At 38.1% G+C, this 17150-nt stretch overlaps 1 protein-coding gene across 1 annotated transcript; it reads left to right on the top strand.

Moving 5' to 3' along the window:
• The first annotated feature begins 715 nt into the window (after window positions 1-715).
• Window positions 716-8245, top strand: LOC109462976 (oncoprotein-induced transcript 3 protein-like). Its single transcript, XM_019759623.1, has 10 exons — window positions 716-844; window positions 1863-1997; window positions 2482-2757; window positions 3063-3110; window positions 4057-4284; window positions 4861-4980; window positions 6351-6470; window positions 7045-7158; window positions 7348-7434; window positions 7686-8245. Exons 1-10 carry the CDS (start codon window positions 796-798, stop codon window positions 7799-7801), a joined length of 1293 nt encoding a protein of 430 aa, XP_019615182.1. The 5' UTR covers window positions 716-795; the 3' UTR covers window positions 7802-8245.
• The last annotated feature ends 8905 nt before the right edge of the window (window positions 8246-17150 follow it).

The following is a 17150-nucleotide window of genomic DNA, read 5'->3' as shown; positions in this document are numbered from 1 at the left end:
ACATCAAATTCCTGGCAGTTAAAAACAATGAAATTATAGCTTTTTCTTATGAATTATGCAAATTAGCCCCCAATTTACATAAAATTATATGGCCATGTTCCTCTCCTGTCCAATTACACATGTCACAAGTCTGAATAGTCCTATCATGGCAAGCAACAGATTTATAGAATATCCTCATTAACAATGCAAATTATATCCTTATTTGCATAATTGTCATCTCATTATGTCAAGCATCATCTAGGCTGCCTACATACCAAAAATCACAATAATTCCTCAACTGGTTCTTGAGTTATCCTCCTTTAAACATTTGAACTTACCCGGTTTTACCCCATAAATCATATAAATTACGTCATAATGACGCCATATGACGGCATAATTACACGAAAATTGTTAATATGAATTGGTTTTATTACTACACCATTCTCTTCGGTGGCCCTACGATAAGTTGTTGCTGAGTTGCAGGGGGCGGGCTTCAAAAGTGCCCCCCCCCCGTCTGAGCATGCGCAAAAAAGCCTGGTCTGAATAGGGTTAATCATTTGACCTTGTTTTCCTGAGGTCTTGCCAGTGATCAAATTTTACCGACAATAACAAATGTCTCTGCCATCTTTGGTCAATACCATTAGTTATGCAAACAGTGATTACAGATTTCATGATATGATTAAGTGTCAAGTAACAGGTCATGACAGAGAATATGCCGACGTATTTTGCTAAGGCGTCCACAAATGTCACACAAGGTTCATTGTAAGCTGTGGCATTCATGTGTTTGGGCAAGTTGGTGTGAAAACACAGAACAAAATGGGCCTTCCGAAAATTGGTCTTCTATACCTGGCATGCTGCCTGGCAGGTACAGATTGTCACAATTGTTATGTTGATAATCAGGGGTAGCACTAAAGTTGCAGTTATTTTTGTAAATTCATTTGCCTCTGATATTAATAGAGTTATGTAAAAGCATATGATAGTTAGCCCATGCTATATTTTTAGTAATCACCAGACGTGGTGACGGCACATTTAAGTTTTATCAACTTTTATTAATGCCGCCAACAACACATGGGACAAATAAATGACAGGACAATACTCATTTTCACCTGACCGAAGTGAGGAAAGTCGTGTAAAGTGCATTTCCTTAGGGAACAAGATCGGTGGCATGTCAGGACTCGAACCCGGGACCCCTCGGTTCCGAGTCGCGCACTCTGCCGCTACGCCATACGACCCCACAAAATCAGGATATGGCAATACATTTTGCATCGTTACAGTATTCTTATGCTGTATTTATCAAGTTCTAATGGATGCATTATGCGATTAGAATTAAACTGTTTGGGGCTAATCATGAGGGATGAGGTTATCCTAGATGTTACTTTCATGTTAATACAACAGATTCATTTGGCACACAATTTACCAGTAAGTTATTTTCGGCTATTTCAGGATCAGGGGGTACTAGAATGTAAAACATAGGAGAGTTTTTCAAGTTGCAGATTTTTTTCCCAATTTAAGTGCAGGAAATTGTACTACAAGTGATACAGTTTATAAAATATTATATATATTTTATACAAAATTTGGGTGCTTGGTTTGCAGTATACGAAAACTTGTACAGACCTCATGATTAGCCCTAAACATCTGTATTTTAATTGCATAAAGCATTCAATAGAACTTGATAAATACAGCATACGAATACTATAACGATGCAAAATGTATTGGCATACCCTGATCTTGGTTCCATGGAATAATTGTTTGATTATACTATTGTATTTGCAATAATAAACAACGTCTCAAATATATGTCGCGTGTTTGTTCCATTTTCCTAAAACATGTCTGCCTTTAAAAGACTTAATTGACAGTTATCAACCCTTCATTTTGTTGCACAGGTTACGTGGAAGGGCAAGTGCCTGACAATGTGGATCCTTGCGTTTCCTACCGAGAGTTTGACGGTACACACCGCAGCTCTACATACCAGTCCGCTCCAGGAGACACCCTCCTTTGTGACAACGCCATACTGACAGGTAGGTAGGGCTACTCTCCAAGCAGAAGTTTGGGTTTGGGGCTATTTTTTTGTTTGCCTTTTTTTTTACTTTTTTATCGGGGTTTCTTTTTTGCACTGGAATTTTTCTTTCACCCAACCCAACCACTGCCGGCAATCACCATGGAGCGGGGCAAACGTGATTCAAGAAACATGACAGTGCTCCTCCCCGGGAACCATCAAATTATCATTAGGGATCACCATTTTACTGTGGTGGATTATCACACATCTAGCCAGTCAGAAAGGCATTCATTTGGCCACACGCCTCCTGCTGACTGTGCCTATTCATGCGTCCGGTTCGCACCTACTTGAAGAACGACTGTAAGTAGGTTCATAGGGCATCGATGCGTTCGACTACCGACAGAAGTTGGGTTCAGTGAAAGAAAAATGCCAGTGCAAAAAAGAAACCCCGATAAAAACACGCCAAATACAGTAACTCAAAACCCTGACCTCTGGTTGGAGAGTAGGTTGGTACCGTTTCAACGCTCGTGAAGGTGGGATGATGTCTGAGAACTGTGTGCCACCGTACCACTGTGGAACACAGGTGCCAATTTGGATGTCTGGAACACACCCTACTACTGAGGAGATCGTGGACAGAGAAGTCTGTATGAACTACGGTGTCCCAGGGGACTGTTGCTCAGCTAAAATGCTGATCAAGGTTAAGAAATGCACGAATATTGGAGGTCCATATTACGTGTATTTCCTTCATCCAACAACTGGGTGCAGCATGGCATACTGCATGGGTGTGTACGATTCTTGGTAATTTTTTTTTTGTCTTTTTGGGCAATATTTGTAACACTCGGGGAATCTTTCTTTAAACACAGACCGACGGCCTTAGTTGCAATGAGTACAGGTGCACAAATAAATTAATATTAGATGAGAATCAAGGAAAATGCAATTTTTGTGTAAGGTAGTAAATAACAGGGGCAAATACCTTATCGAGAGAAAGAAATGATACCTTATAACTTATTACAGGTCCACAACTGTTGAACGGATTTCTTCGCTACACAACTTGAATATTTTTTAAATCTTTTTTTTTAATCTTAAGATACACGAAACGCAGCAGGTCCTGACCAGACTTCTAGCAGACATGTGGGTATGTGGATTTAATTTGTTGTGATATTATGATAAAAACATAGCAAACCAAAGTTCTTAAAACATATGCTTTCGTCAGGTTTATACATTTTGTTTCATTTCGCTAATGTCGGAAGAAGTATACCTTTATATAAATATATAAATATATTTATGTATAAATAGTTTTTTCTTTGTCTAGATCTGTATAACCTCAACCAAGAGCAACATTTTTTCACATTTCCTATCTAAATTGTATGTCTAAAATCTTGCGAGAGTGTCCATACATTTATGATTGATTCTTTGCGTCTTTTCTGCACTTTTAAGGCCAAACACCTGACAGGCTTTGCATTACAGACTTAAAACAACACAAACAGAAAACCATCGAATTACTGCTAAAATCGTCCCGCTGCGACGTCTAAACCAACCGTAATGGGTTCTGTATCAATCTGTACGGATATTTTAAGATTTATGAAGCCTACGTGGCCCTAGGATAATACCGATGTGGTCGATGGCAGGGCGTAAACAACATTCCTGATAGGTATATGAGTGCTTCGGTAGCGTAGTGCCAGAGCGCCACTTTTCCTAGTTTCCTAGGAGGCTTTTTGTTGGCGATATCAATACAGATTACTTGCGCGTAAATGACTACGACATTTTCATTGTATTTCATCATTTGTACGCATATGTATTTGTACGGAAATATATGTCACATGAAAAAATGAAAAAGACACACATTTCTTTGCTGAAAGCAAAAACAAATTTTGAGGTAGATATAATTTCTAAAAAAATGTGTGTGGTTGCATGTACTATGGTCATTTTACGTCCAATAAGGACCCGGTGTTCTCAGGTACAGTGAATAGTCTAGGCGGAGAAAATGAAATATTCAATAATTACTATTCTATCGAAATTACATGTTTTAGCATATTCCAGTTGCACTTTACGTGAGCAAAATCAACAATTGTACCATACAGAAAAATACGGTTCACTTTGCTATCAGCTGTCAAGTTCTCAAAAAGATCATCACAACTCTGGTCAAGACTGCGCCGCAATGGGAGGTGGGCTAGCTCTGATAAAGAACACCGACACACAAAGCGCCGTGGCAGGTCACATCATCCGAAACAACAATGAAGTCAGCCATTGGATCGGCGTCAAAGCGCCGGTATCTCCCTTCCTTTACGACGACTGGGAAGCGGTGCAAGGTACTTTTGATTATATAAAATCAAAGGGATGAAGTTGATCCACCGTATATAATTTAAGAATATAATAGCAATGGCTTGTTTAGTAATGGTTTAATTGTAAAACTTGCCGCGCAAGGCTAAATTAATGTTCTTTGTAGCCAGACAGTGTGTAAAATATTAACACCTTCAAGTGTACGTACGGCATAACATTAAGTTTGTTAAAAAAAAAAACAATAATTTCTGTAAAAGATAGCGAAGAAAATGCAATATTTAGACTATAATAATGGGAGTCGTTCAACCTCGTTCAACCTCGCAACCTAGCAGGGGAACTATCATCATATAGTTCCCCTGCAAGGAAGATACTTCATTTCTATGAATTAATATCAAATCTACATCTACTTTGCGGGCAAGCTGCCAATTATAGTTCATATGCAGCACGTCATTTGGCTAGTAAAAAAGCCATATTTAACATCTGACGTTGCCGCTATTTCAACCACTGGGGTGTCAGGATTTGGATACAGTTATAGTCCAAAACACTTTTAGAATGTACATTGTACGAATGCAAAATTAAAAAAAAAATGTTTCCTTTTTGTTTAGACCCACAGCTCTGGGCTCCCAACCAGCCTCCGACCTTCTGTGTGTTCATGGACAGTAGCGCCAACTACAAGTTCACCGTGGGGCGCTGTTCGGAGCAACATCCATTCGTCTGTCAGAGTGGTTAGTCACAAATGTCTCATTTACAAACCACGTCAAACTAAAATGTTGTTAAATCACAATATATCTCTTATTGCTGCTATTTACTGCTATCATAGATATATTTCTGTTGTATCAACTTGTCTGCTACTAGTATTTGTCATATTATAGGTATAGGCATTTTGCATCTAGTAAGAACGTATAACACAAAGAATAACGTTTCAGTAGATATAACAAATAACAAGCTAAAGAAATGTCATATCTAATCTCCAAGCAGATCCTAGCTTGGCAAAATACAGCATCAAAGTGGCCAGGCATTATTATTCATTAGCCAAAGAGGGCCCATACGCCACCCTTGAGAGCTTGGAATTAACAAATATCCTGAATTCACCACGGTGATTCCTTAATTTGCACGAGTCTGCTGTGGCCGAACACTGCCTAATACGTACTGCCGACAGGGCTCGAAATTTATGTTTGGGAATAGGTGCACTAATGCATCCAACCCAAATAATAATTATAAAACATAACCTAATTACAAATCTTACTACTCCTCTTCTGAGCTTAAATTTGAAATGGGAGCTTACTTCAAAATCTGACATAAGTACAACAAAGATTTTATTATTTTTCTGACACTTAGATGCTAAGAATATCTTTTATACCATTATACATTTGGTATGTACAAAAATACCTACAAAAATATTTGGGTGCACCAGAGAAAAAAATGGGTGCAGAGCTCTAATTTTGGGTGCACTAAGGTGTAAATTGTAATATGCATTATATGTATGTCTAATAATTTTCATTTTCCCCCCAGGGTGTCCCTTAGTAATAGTCCTTGACTAGTTGGGACACCCTGGCTTCTTTGTAAGCCATATTGATAAATACATAAAGGAGCTTTAATAAGAAACTTTAAAATATGTTTTTTATAAATAATATATTATATAAATATGTTTAATATATATTCAAAATATGTTTTTAAAAATATTTTATGGTCCAAACAGTACCCGTTCAGCTGCAGCCTTTATACGGCTGAATTGATGCAGGGTATCACATAATAATCAATACAAATCACAAAAATTACAAGAATAAAACAATACACATGATATACATTTTTTTTTACAATTATTTTTTGTGGAACTGTCGCAATAGTCTGTGCGGCTGCCATTCGGCGCCACAAGTTGACCTCAACTTTATTTGCACAATAATGCCCGAAGGCTAATTTCTTTTACAATCAAGTATAATATTCATTGCAATGCAGTAACAGGAGACAGGTAACAACTGTCTGGAAAAAACTTCTACTTCTACAACTACGCTAGCTATTATGGGGTTCAACTTCTTTGAAGGCAGTGGATAAGGAATAGTCCCACATTTAATAACCATACTGATCTGTTGTTCAGATATAGCCGGCTGTCAACAAGACGTCTGTCTGAACGGCGGCACCTGCACTTCCTGCTTTGGTGAAACTTACAAGATGTGTAACTGCCTACCAGGATACACTGGGGACCGATGCGAAACAAGTTCGTAATTCTATTTTAATATACTTTGCAATGGTTTTGAAAATTTTAAATAAGAAAATTTATCACATGATTTACATCAGACTTTTTCAGAATATGCATTTATTAGAAATGTACCATGATTTCTTTACAAGTGAGTCCTCTACTCTGTTTCCAGCGAATTCGCTCCAACATACTGACTGCTGTGATGTAATCACCCCTCATAGACTACATTCTTTTAATGTCAGGGATCATTTCTAACTATGGTTGTGAAATTTTTAGAAACAATTGACGATCAATATAGCTAATAAAACTCCACACACACACACACACACGCACACACACACACACACACACACACACACACACACATACACACACAAACATATCAAAAATACCTGCACAGTCCCAATTTTACCTGCACTAACCTGCATATACCCAGTACATGGACCAGTGTAGGTTAGGTGCATGTAGACATCAGAAATACCTGCACAGCTCCAATTTACCTGCACTAACCTGCATATGCAGGTGGTGTTTCTATCTCTGAGTACACATGTTCAACGATGTCATTTTCGTTTTATCTTATCATTTTACACAGACATTGACGAGTGTGCATCTTCGCCCTGTTTGAATGGAGGGACTTGTTCGGATGGTGACAACTCATACACCTGCCAGTGTGTTACCGGCTATGATGGAAACAACTGCGAACACGGTTAGATTTATTTATTTCTGTTAGATATGATGTGCATTACGGTTGTATGTAAAACACATATATGCAACGATTTCTATTTCGCCAAATAGAACATGGATATGTAATAAAGGTTTCTTTTAATTCAGATAACTCTTTTCCCTCCATATATCAACTTGAAGGTATCATATCACGATGTGGTTCTCATTTCAGACATAGACCTGTGTGACCCTAACCCGTGTCCGTTTGACTGGATTTGTTTTGAGAATGTTGGAGGCGGCTTGCACTGTGACATACCAGGTAAGCATTCACTGCCATATTTTGGTATATCAATCATGCGTCTTTAGTGTTACCTAACCCCATGCCATAAGTAGTCATTTGGCCCTGCATTGATAAAAAAACGTAAACAAATTCTCAGTTTATTGTGCCCCTGCATTTATTACCCTACTTGTGGCTTTGTATACGATAGTAACAAAGTACTTTCATTTACAAAACCACGTTTAATACCTCGTTATTCAGTAGATGTATGACTGTTAAAGCAATGTTTACAGGTACTCGTCACGAGATGGACCAAACTGCCTTCGTCTGTTCTGCCTCTTCCTGCCCGGTGGGACTGAAGTGTCACAGCGTTACCGGTGGACCTGGGATCTACTCCTGCGTTCCGTAGACAAAATGGCCGGAGACAGACTAAAGCCTTTGGCATTTGGAAAAAAAAAACATGCACTCGATTTTGCTACGCAAGGCAAACGTTCAGGAAGACGATGAATATTACAAAACTTTTAATGCTATCATTCCTTAACTGTTACCCCTAACGGTCGCTTAATGTCATTTTAAGCATAGAACAGCTTAACAAGTTCATCATGAACATAATAAGTGTCTTTACATAATAAGTAAAAATGGTATAAAGCGTGTGTAATGAAAGATAGTATGCTTATTTCTTTTTAATCTTTTTATGCTTGGATGGTAAGAATGTCCTTGATATCTAACCATTAAAACGTGAAGACAATTTTGTTCAAATATTTCTGGTTGAGTATGGAATATAAATTGAAGTATATTAAAAAAATTAATATTCTTTTATAATAAGCAGGCACACGCATTAAAATCAATACTAGCAAGGAATGATTTGTGGTGTCTAACTTTGTGTCGTTTTTTACCATTGTCAAGCACGTATATGTCTTTAATCCACTCACTATAAAAAGCATGTTATGTAAGCTAGAAAACATCGTCGATTCTGTTTAAGTCATCACTCCACCGTTCAGACATATGAAGACATATATATTCATTGGAACGAATTCACTTTAAAGTGAATTTTCTTAATTTTTGTTCCTTCTAATCGTCACTATAACCATATCCAAGTTAGGGGCATGTTGAAGTTGATAAAGTCTACTGCAAAGCTAAACGTTTACGTGAACTGATTTTATGTAAAATAAAAGAGTATGTTGACAGCAACTCCCTTGAGCATGGCGAGTCTACACTGTCAGGTAGTCAGTCAGTCCTGTTTACTTGGTCGGACCCCTTTTCAAGGAGTCCCAAAGTCCGTAATTTCTAGAGTTTAAAAATACTATCTAACTTGAAAAATGATAGAGAAACAGTCATTTTTGATCAGGTTTATCGGGTATACCATAATTTCAAAATAACCAAGGCTGCTAAAAACCAGTCAATGTCCAAAGGTAAAGTTAATTATTTATCAGCAACCATTGTGCTTGTGATAAACTTTGGCCTAACTGTTATCGTACCCTGCACTAACAAGCGCATGTGTGGAGCACACTTTAGAGGCGTGTAAACATCTTAGCAGAGTGTTATCAACATCAAAGGCGTCAAAATCCGATATGTACGAGTAACTGGCAGCTAGGCCAGTTACACAGGCTGTAGGGATCTTGACACGAACATTAACACGAACGGCACAAGCCTTCTCATAGGGTGTACCATACTGGAGAGTGTGCCAGGCGTCAAGTGCTGTACCCCGCCTGACTTGGTTCATCTCGTTGTTTTTCCGTGCAAGGATCTGTGTAAGGGCCTTTGGTATGAACTAAATAATGATATTTTTTTCAGTTTTTTTAGTACGATGATTCCGGTAATTCAATAGAGCAAACCCCAAACCTGAAAAGTGGTATGTCGTAATTCTATAGCCTATGTGCGTTTCATTTAAAATCTGTTGCATGCATTCATCAGGAGAAAACAACTAGATTTCAAGACTATCCTCGAATATTATAATATGGCCTGCAATTGGTTTTTGTAAAAAGAATGCAGTGTGGGATATATTGACATATCTACAATGATTGAAATGATTCCCGAAGTGTTTATTTTTGTTCCTGGAATAAAGCCACATGCTTTAATTGCAGCGTGGCTATTAAATCGGGCCCTAAAATTTTAAATATCTGGATATTACATATCTGGAACATTAGGATATTTACAGATGGCTGGATTATGCCATTCCGTTTGTAGTGTTGAATAAAGCATGCATGACCAAAAGGATTAAAACTTAAAAGGACACAACGTGCTATAACATATACACAGAAATCCTCAAGGTAAAAGACTGTAATCAGCAACATATGCTTAGAAATATCGTGAATGATCCTTCGGCGGCAAAATCAAAGCCTTGTGTTGATCAACAACAGGTGCAGTTTGTTACTTGGCAAATATGAGCGACACACCAAGGTCACTAATGGAATGCTGTGAGATACGAAGTCAATAGAGTGTAATGATTAACTTGAGGTTAACGTTCGAGAAAACACATAACAAACCAGAGTTCCACGATTTCATACCTTCGCAAAAGGATGTTAACATTTACGACTGACGAATTATAAATGTCTCTTATTCATACAGGTTGTTGTCTGCAACAATTTTATCATCTGATTATGCTCTTCATTTGTGTCGCTTCTTTCCAGGCACAAGATCTATCTTCTACCCTAAAATCTTGGTCCTACCCTGTCCAGAACACGAGGTACTAAAAACCGGCTCTTCCGCAGAAGTTCTTAGCAAGCTACTATGGGATTCTCAATCTAATCATTATGTCATTGCATCAAGACCCACCTACATCACAAATATGCATACAGGCTATTCACGACTTCTATAGTTTCACTGTTCACGGGAAGAAAAAAATAGTACATACACACGGCCCGAATACTCAAATTTCTTGGTGAAGGTAAAAAGTCGCGTTTAACAGATACTAGGTTGTACATCATGTAGGAAGTATGGCCGGCGGGTAAGCATATGTCATAACTTTGCAATGTGGATGTTTGCTCCACACAGGAACAAACATTTGATGATCGATAAAACTGATTCAGAAGTCCATATCGACAGTTGCCATAAAGGTAGCCATGCCGATCAGGAGTTGTATAATCTACCCTGCTGAGGAATGAGCTAGACCATCGCCACAATGAAGTTTTTGGTGGTGGTGATGATCCTTCTGACCACCTCTTTGCCAGGTGAGATATTAAACGTTAAGTTTCAATCAGCTGTTATCCCTGAATGAGTTATTTAGGTGATCGTATGTCTTGGTGATAATGGTTCGAGTCTTAAGTGGATAGATTCGCGAGCAGGCAATCGGTTGGCTAATCCTGCCCTTTTTCCCAGGGATCATTTCACATAACTGGTGTGTTACGCAGAGGGGCGCTTATACCCGCTATATATACGGATAGGCACCCGGGTTTCACACTAGTGCACACAGGCTGTAGGGATCTTGACACGAACATTAACACGAACGGCACAAGCCTTTTCATAGGTAGTACCATACTAGAGAGTGTGTCGGGCGTCAAGTGCTGTACTCCGTCTGACTTGGTTCATCTCGTGGTTTTCCGTGCAAGGATCCGTGCAAAGGCCATTGGTATGAACTAAAAATGAATATTTTTAGTATGATAATTCTGGTAATTCAACAGAGCAAACCCCAAACCTGAAAAGCGGTATGTCGTGATTCTATTAGATGCGTTTCATTTAAGATCTGTTGCATGGATTCAAGAGAACTGGTGTGTTACGCAGAGGGGCGCTTATACCTGCTATACGGATAGCAGGTATAGGCGATATGACCTCGCTGTGCCATACTCACATATCGCGTCCCGTGAAGGCCTATATAGCTATCAGGTGCAGAATTTGGTATATACATTTTGCTAATTAGAGGATAAGGGTTCTATATTAAGCATAGACCACCGTTATATAAATGTCTCTCGTCTAGAACCGGTATACCGGTAAGTATTACGCTCCGCATCAAGGAATATGTGGATTTGAGTAAGTAGTCCATAGGAAGCAAAAAACTAAAAGTTACGAAAACGTTCTTGACTCAAATTGGCTCCTGTTGTTTGGGTATAGATGAGATGGCAGGACGCGGGCTGGATAGTTCGACACGTAGATACATTATCTCATATATATGGCCCGTCTAACTCCTCTTTCGAGAATAAAAGGGTGTCCCTGAATGCAGTGTAGATGCTTCGTAGAAAATTACAAAGGAGTAGGGGTTATTTCTAGGTCTCAAATGTTCAATTATTTCAATATATTTTACCAGTAGATAACAGCCACGTCTGAGGCCTGTTTGGATTTGTTCATGAGTACATTAAAAGAATATATACTATAAGACAGGTTAATAACATTATTATGGTATCAAATTGTCGTTAACGTATGTTCAGACCAAAGTTGAACACACGTCCTATTTTATTCCGTTATTAAAAGCCGCTGTAGTTACCTCTCTATCATTTTCTACCAGGCACCTACAATGGAGATATGTACCAAACAACAAACTATCCACCAAACAAAAAAAGGTGAAGGTTGCCTTTGTTTAGTAGATGGTTTGTTCCACAATACAGCCGGACCCTCAAACTGTTAACTGCCGCTGAAATACTGTCTGATTGCTTGTAGTAGGTATAGTAGGTGCACCGGTGAGGGTTCCAGTTTGAAAGTTGGTCTGCTCCAGTTCGTGTTTATACATGCCTAGACCTTTATTGCACAACGATTGCACATGGCACAATGTATGGGAAAGTACAAACAAACAAAAGTAACAGATAATAGAATAAATGTGTCGGATGAGACCTACATGTAATGTAGAATAAAACCTTACATATCCTCTAATATATTTACAATCAAGTGGGGTTAATCACGGTATTGTTTCTAATATCAAGGCAGTCTTTTTTATATTTACCTATTTTGGTTACCTATTGTGGGAATCATTACATGTAAAAATATATTCAAGTCTGTCTCTTAGATCGAGACTCTTGAAATATGTTGTACTTGATTCAAGAATTGTAAAGAGCTTATTACGTAAAACATAATATTCAACGGGGGATGCCCTCACATCGGACGGTTTTTCGCGCGCTCGAACTCACGGTGCTCTATCGCTAGTTGTCAGGGACTAGTCAGTTTTTGATGAATCGATTTTAAAAACATTTGGGTACAGAACATACTTGAGTAAGAAATGGACCCATATCGTTCACGGGCCCTTCACTCTCCGCGTTACAAGCGGAAAATGCCAAATGCTGTGAAACGATTTTGTGAATGGCCGACACTAAACAGTGTGTTCTAACTTCGCACGTTTTTGCTGTTTTCAGAACTTAGTGATGACTTTAAGTAAACAGAAAAAAATAACTGAATTCTATGACATGTCAGCTTTCTTTTGATGGTAAAATAGCGATTGTGTGTACTTCTTGTCTCATGAGAGAAGGGTTGTATCTAACGGCTTACACAATCAACGTGGTTCCATGGGAATTAAGTGCAGACGACAGTGGTGTTTACGTTGTTTTTCTCGGGTCAGTTTTCCACAAAGCAAACACTCAGACCGACATTTCTACTGTTTTGTAAAGCCTCATGTTCTTATGTATGTAGCAGTTGTCTTACTGCTTGGCAAAGGTGGTATTTTTCTGGGCACGACTCGCCGCTACCAAATGACCCTCCTCTCAGCGCCGGCATCATTACTATTGGCGAAGTTATGTTTTTTTAACAAAACGATTAATGAATGAATGAAAGACCTTTATTGTACGCTTGTGCTCTAACGAGCTAAGTACAGGTCATGGGTAGACAGGGAAAGAAAACAGTAATGACACTTACATACTATATAACCTAATGCGATCCACTATTTACAGGTTCAGCTTCTTCTCGCTTCTTTACGCAGTTAAAGATGTACGAACATATTGAGCTAATCATACATGGTTTGTCAAGTTTCATGAGGAATTCGAATTTTTCTATTCTATCTAAATGTCTAAAGCTTGGGAACTCATCTATTACATAAGTATAGAGGGAATCCCTCTCATTTCTATATAATGTGCAGTCAACTACAAAATGGCATTCATCTTCAATATAATCTAGATTACAAAATTGGCAGATCCTTTGCTGTAGAGGAATGTGGTTGTGTCTTCCCTTTTCTATGTGGAGTTTGTGTGAACTTATCCGGAGTTTTGTGATGGCTGTTCTGTGTCGAATGTTTGTAATTCTCAGATATTTTTCCTCGTGGTAAGTATTTTTTAGTAATCTATATGTTCGTAATTTGTTGTTGTTACGAATTTCTGCTGTAAAAGTTTGGAAATACATGTCTTTTAAACGTTGATCAAGGGATGGAATAATTTGTGAAGAATTTAAGACACACGACATCGGCGAATTCCATACGTAGGCAAAACCACACTCCTCTAGCGTCTTGCGGACTCCCGAAGCCCAGCATTTAGCGCCGGATGCATCCAGTTCAAGTTGACATAATAGAGCGTCTGCTGAGAGACTATCAACCGGCACGTTCTGGCGTATTCTGATATAGTGTTTAAATGGCGTTCAGAGATGCTTCTAGTTTGAGGGGATAACGCCCCAATTCCGCCATTACGGCAAGATTGCAGGCGGATCTGGGAACGTATAAAGTATTGTTTACAGAATTTTAAATGAGCTGCTTCGATAGGTGATGATTTTGGACTTTTGAATGATCCCCAAATTTCGGAGCCATACAACAATATTGGCTTTACACATGTGTCAAAAAGTTTGTTTCTTACAGATATTGTCGCGTTGGCTTTGTTTAGAGATTGATTGACTCCAAACAGTGCTTTCAGACCTTTGTTGTACAAGTGTTTGTTGTTTGCCTTGAACGTACCGGCTGCATTAACAACAATACCAAGGTAACAATAGTTTGTAACTATCTCTACTACATTGCTGTTGTACAAAAACTTACAGTCTTTTGGCAGACGGCCTCCCTTTGTAAAGACCACTACTTTGGTCTTCTTTAAGTTAACATTCAATTTCCATGTTTTACAATAAGTTTCTAATCTATCTAAAGATGTTTGTAGACCCCCGTTTAGATTCAGAAAATATAACTAAGTCATCTGCGTATAACAGGCAAGATACTTTCTTATTATGTAATATGGGGGGGTTACAAGAATGATCATTAAACTCATTTGCTAAATCACTAATGTATAAATTAAATAGTGTTGGACTCAGGTTACAGCCTTGTCGAACCCCACAGTTAGTTACGAAAGTTTCGGTAAGACCGCGGTTAGTTTTGATACAATTTATTGTTTTGGAATACATGTCTTTGATAGTCATTAAAAATTTGCCTCCTATTCCAAGTTCATTCAATTTTCGTAGAAGTCCATCTCTCCAAACAGAATCAAATGCTTTACTAAAATCTACAAAAACAGGCATATAGTCGTGCATTTTTACTTAGATATTTGCTAACTAAAGTAGACAGTACAAAAAGATTATCGGTTGTTCTAAAGTTTTTCCTAAAACCGGCCTGTTGGGGTTTGAGAAGGCTGTAATGTTCAGCATAGTTAACTAGTCGGGTATTTAAAATGGAGCAGAATAGTTTACCAAGACAACTGATTATGGAGATTCCTCGGTAATTGTCTGGAAGTGAAGTGTCCCCGGATTTATGTATAGGTACAATATGACTTAGAGACCATTCTTTGGGATAGTAACCGTTTTGTAGACATGAGTTAAAAATATGTAGAAGGGGTTTCTTTAGTATGGTCTTCCCGCATTTCAACATTTCATTTAGAACCATATCGCCCCCGCTAGATTTCTTGTTTTTTAGATTGGAGATTGCTATGTCTAGTTCTTCCCCTGTTATAAGACTGTCTAAAGTACAATTCTCCGGCGAGGGAGGGAGGGGGGAGAAGTCCACTTATTAATAACTATATAGAACTATATACTTTGCATACAAATAACAGCTCTATGCATTGACTACAATTATTTGCCTTTTTAATTAGCAAAGTCAGCGGCAACAAACACGGCGTACTTTTCATAATATTGTATCATTCTGTAAAAAAATCCGTCCGAACTTAGGGCACGTCCGAACTTAGGGCACCCCCCATAGCAAATCCCATAACAAAGTGGAATCAATTATCAATATGCTTTGGACTAAATGGACAAAACCTTTGGTCAGGGGCTACATTGTAATATATACCTGTTTCAATATTCGAACTATTGCTGCTGATTTTTAATTGAGTTTTTTTTTTAATTTGCTAAGAAAAGACAGTGTAGAATTATTTCTAATGCAACTAAACCACTCTTGTATGTGGGTATCTTGTAGCCGATGGCGAAGTTGGTGTGTAAAATAATTTGCTAAAAAGTCAAATGCTTTTTTCATATTAACAAAACAAAATTTGCCTTTCTCTGTATATATTTTTCGCGAAGGGATTTTAGGATAAAGACATTGTTGGCTGTCCGGCACTTCTTCCTAAAACCAACTATACCTTTAAGACAAATGATATATCGCAGAAAGTTACATATACCGAGAAAAGGTTGCGCTTTTTTCTATTTCACTAGTATTTGCGACATTTTCTGTTATAATTAACAAATTGTGTTTCTGTCGTACGTATAATATGTTTCTTTCTTTTTTTTTACAATTTTTGGCATATTTCTCTACGAAGCAATTAAATAAACCGGGAGAGACGCCCCCATTCAGTGTACATGTTCCCGGGCGATTATACCAGCCCATGGAGACTTCCAGACTAGAACAAAAAATGATTCTCCCATGTATACGTGTTCTTACACTTCCCACGAGCATAAAACAAAAACAACAACGACATTTTGTGTCCCTGAACTAACACACCATGTTAAGCATTTCTCTAAGCGGAATTTAAGCAAACCTAACTATTAAGTTAAACGGGAGAGACCTCCCGTAAATCTTCCATTCCAGAAAATTTCCATTTGTCTACTTCACAACTGAAAATTTACTGTTATAGATGAAAAAAACTTAATTTTTTTGGCACAAAATGAGTGTTTGTTGAATCTGAAATGCGCTTGGTTGCTGGGGGAACCGTACGAAGGACCGTACGAAGAACTATACAACAGGGCTTCATTGGGTCAGTTCTCTTAGTTCGAAACCCATTTCTGAAATAAGTTCTGAACGATCAGATTAGAAAAAAGGTTTTGAACAAAGAGAACCGACCCAATGAAGACTTGTTGCATTGTTCCTATGGTCAAAGAACTATCACCCAGTACAGTTTTTATAATCATCTCTAATTTTGAATTTTCTATTTCTGTCTCAAAAATATTTCTTAATAGTATTGCCACAAATAATGTGATAAGCAGAGTGCATGTAAATTTACTCTTTTTAGCATTCAATTTGCTACAACTCAAGTCACCAAGGTGAGCAATTATTTAAGTCATTAATAGTGCACACCCATGGTACCCAACCAGCAATTCCCATACGGCTTTAGGCCACCTTTTTTTAAAAAAAAGCTTTCTTGTTACACTTCTCTCGGTCACAAAGATCATATAAGCATGCTTAAATTCTGTTTTAGATATATACCGTAAATAGACGTAGTTTAAAGGCACACTGTGTAACGCATACGTAACTTTTTGGCACCAAAACTATTTTAGCATATTTCCATCATCATCGTGTTCATGCCTCTGTGATTTAGCTGATATCAAAGATGTATCGGTAGATGAATAGCATTCCTTCGCAAGGCTTTAGATAAAAATTTAGATATTCAAGTCGTTCCCAAGGCTGTCCGTTTGTGATATTTCAACAATGAGTCAACATGGCAACAGATGATTGGCATTGGATTGTTCACTTCAAAGCTTGTAACCGCGTAAGGTCATCCGTTTCACCG

The sequence above is a fragment of the Branchiostoma belcheri genome, unplaced genomic scaffold, assembly GCF_001625305.1.
Source record: "Branchiostoma belcheri isolate BF01 breed outbred unplaced genomic scaffold, Haploidv18h27 scaffold120, whole genome shotgun sequence".
NCBI classification, from domain to species: domain Eukaryota; kingdom Metazoa; phylum Chordata; class Leptocardii; order Amphioxiformes; family Branchiostomatidae; genus Branchiostoma; species Branchiostoma belcheri.
The sequence above is the reverse complement of the archived record's forward strand: the minus strand, read 5'-3'. Positions and strand labels throughout refer to the sequence as shown.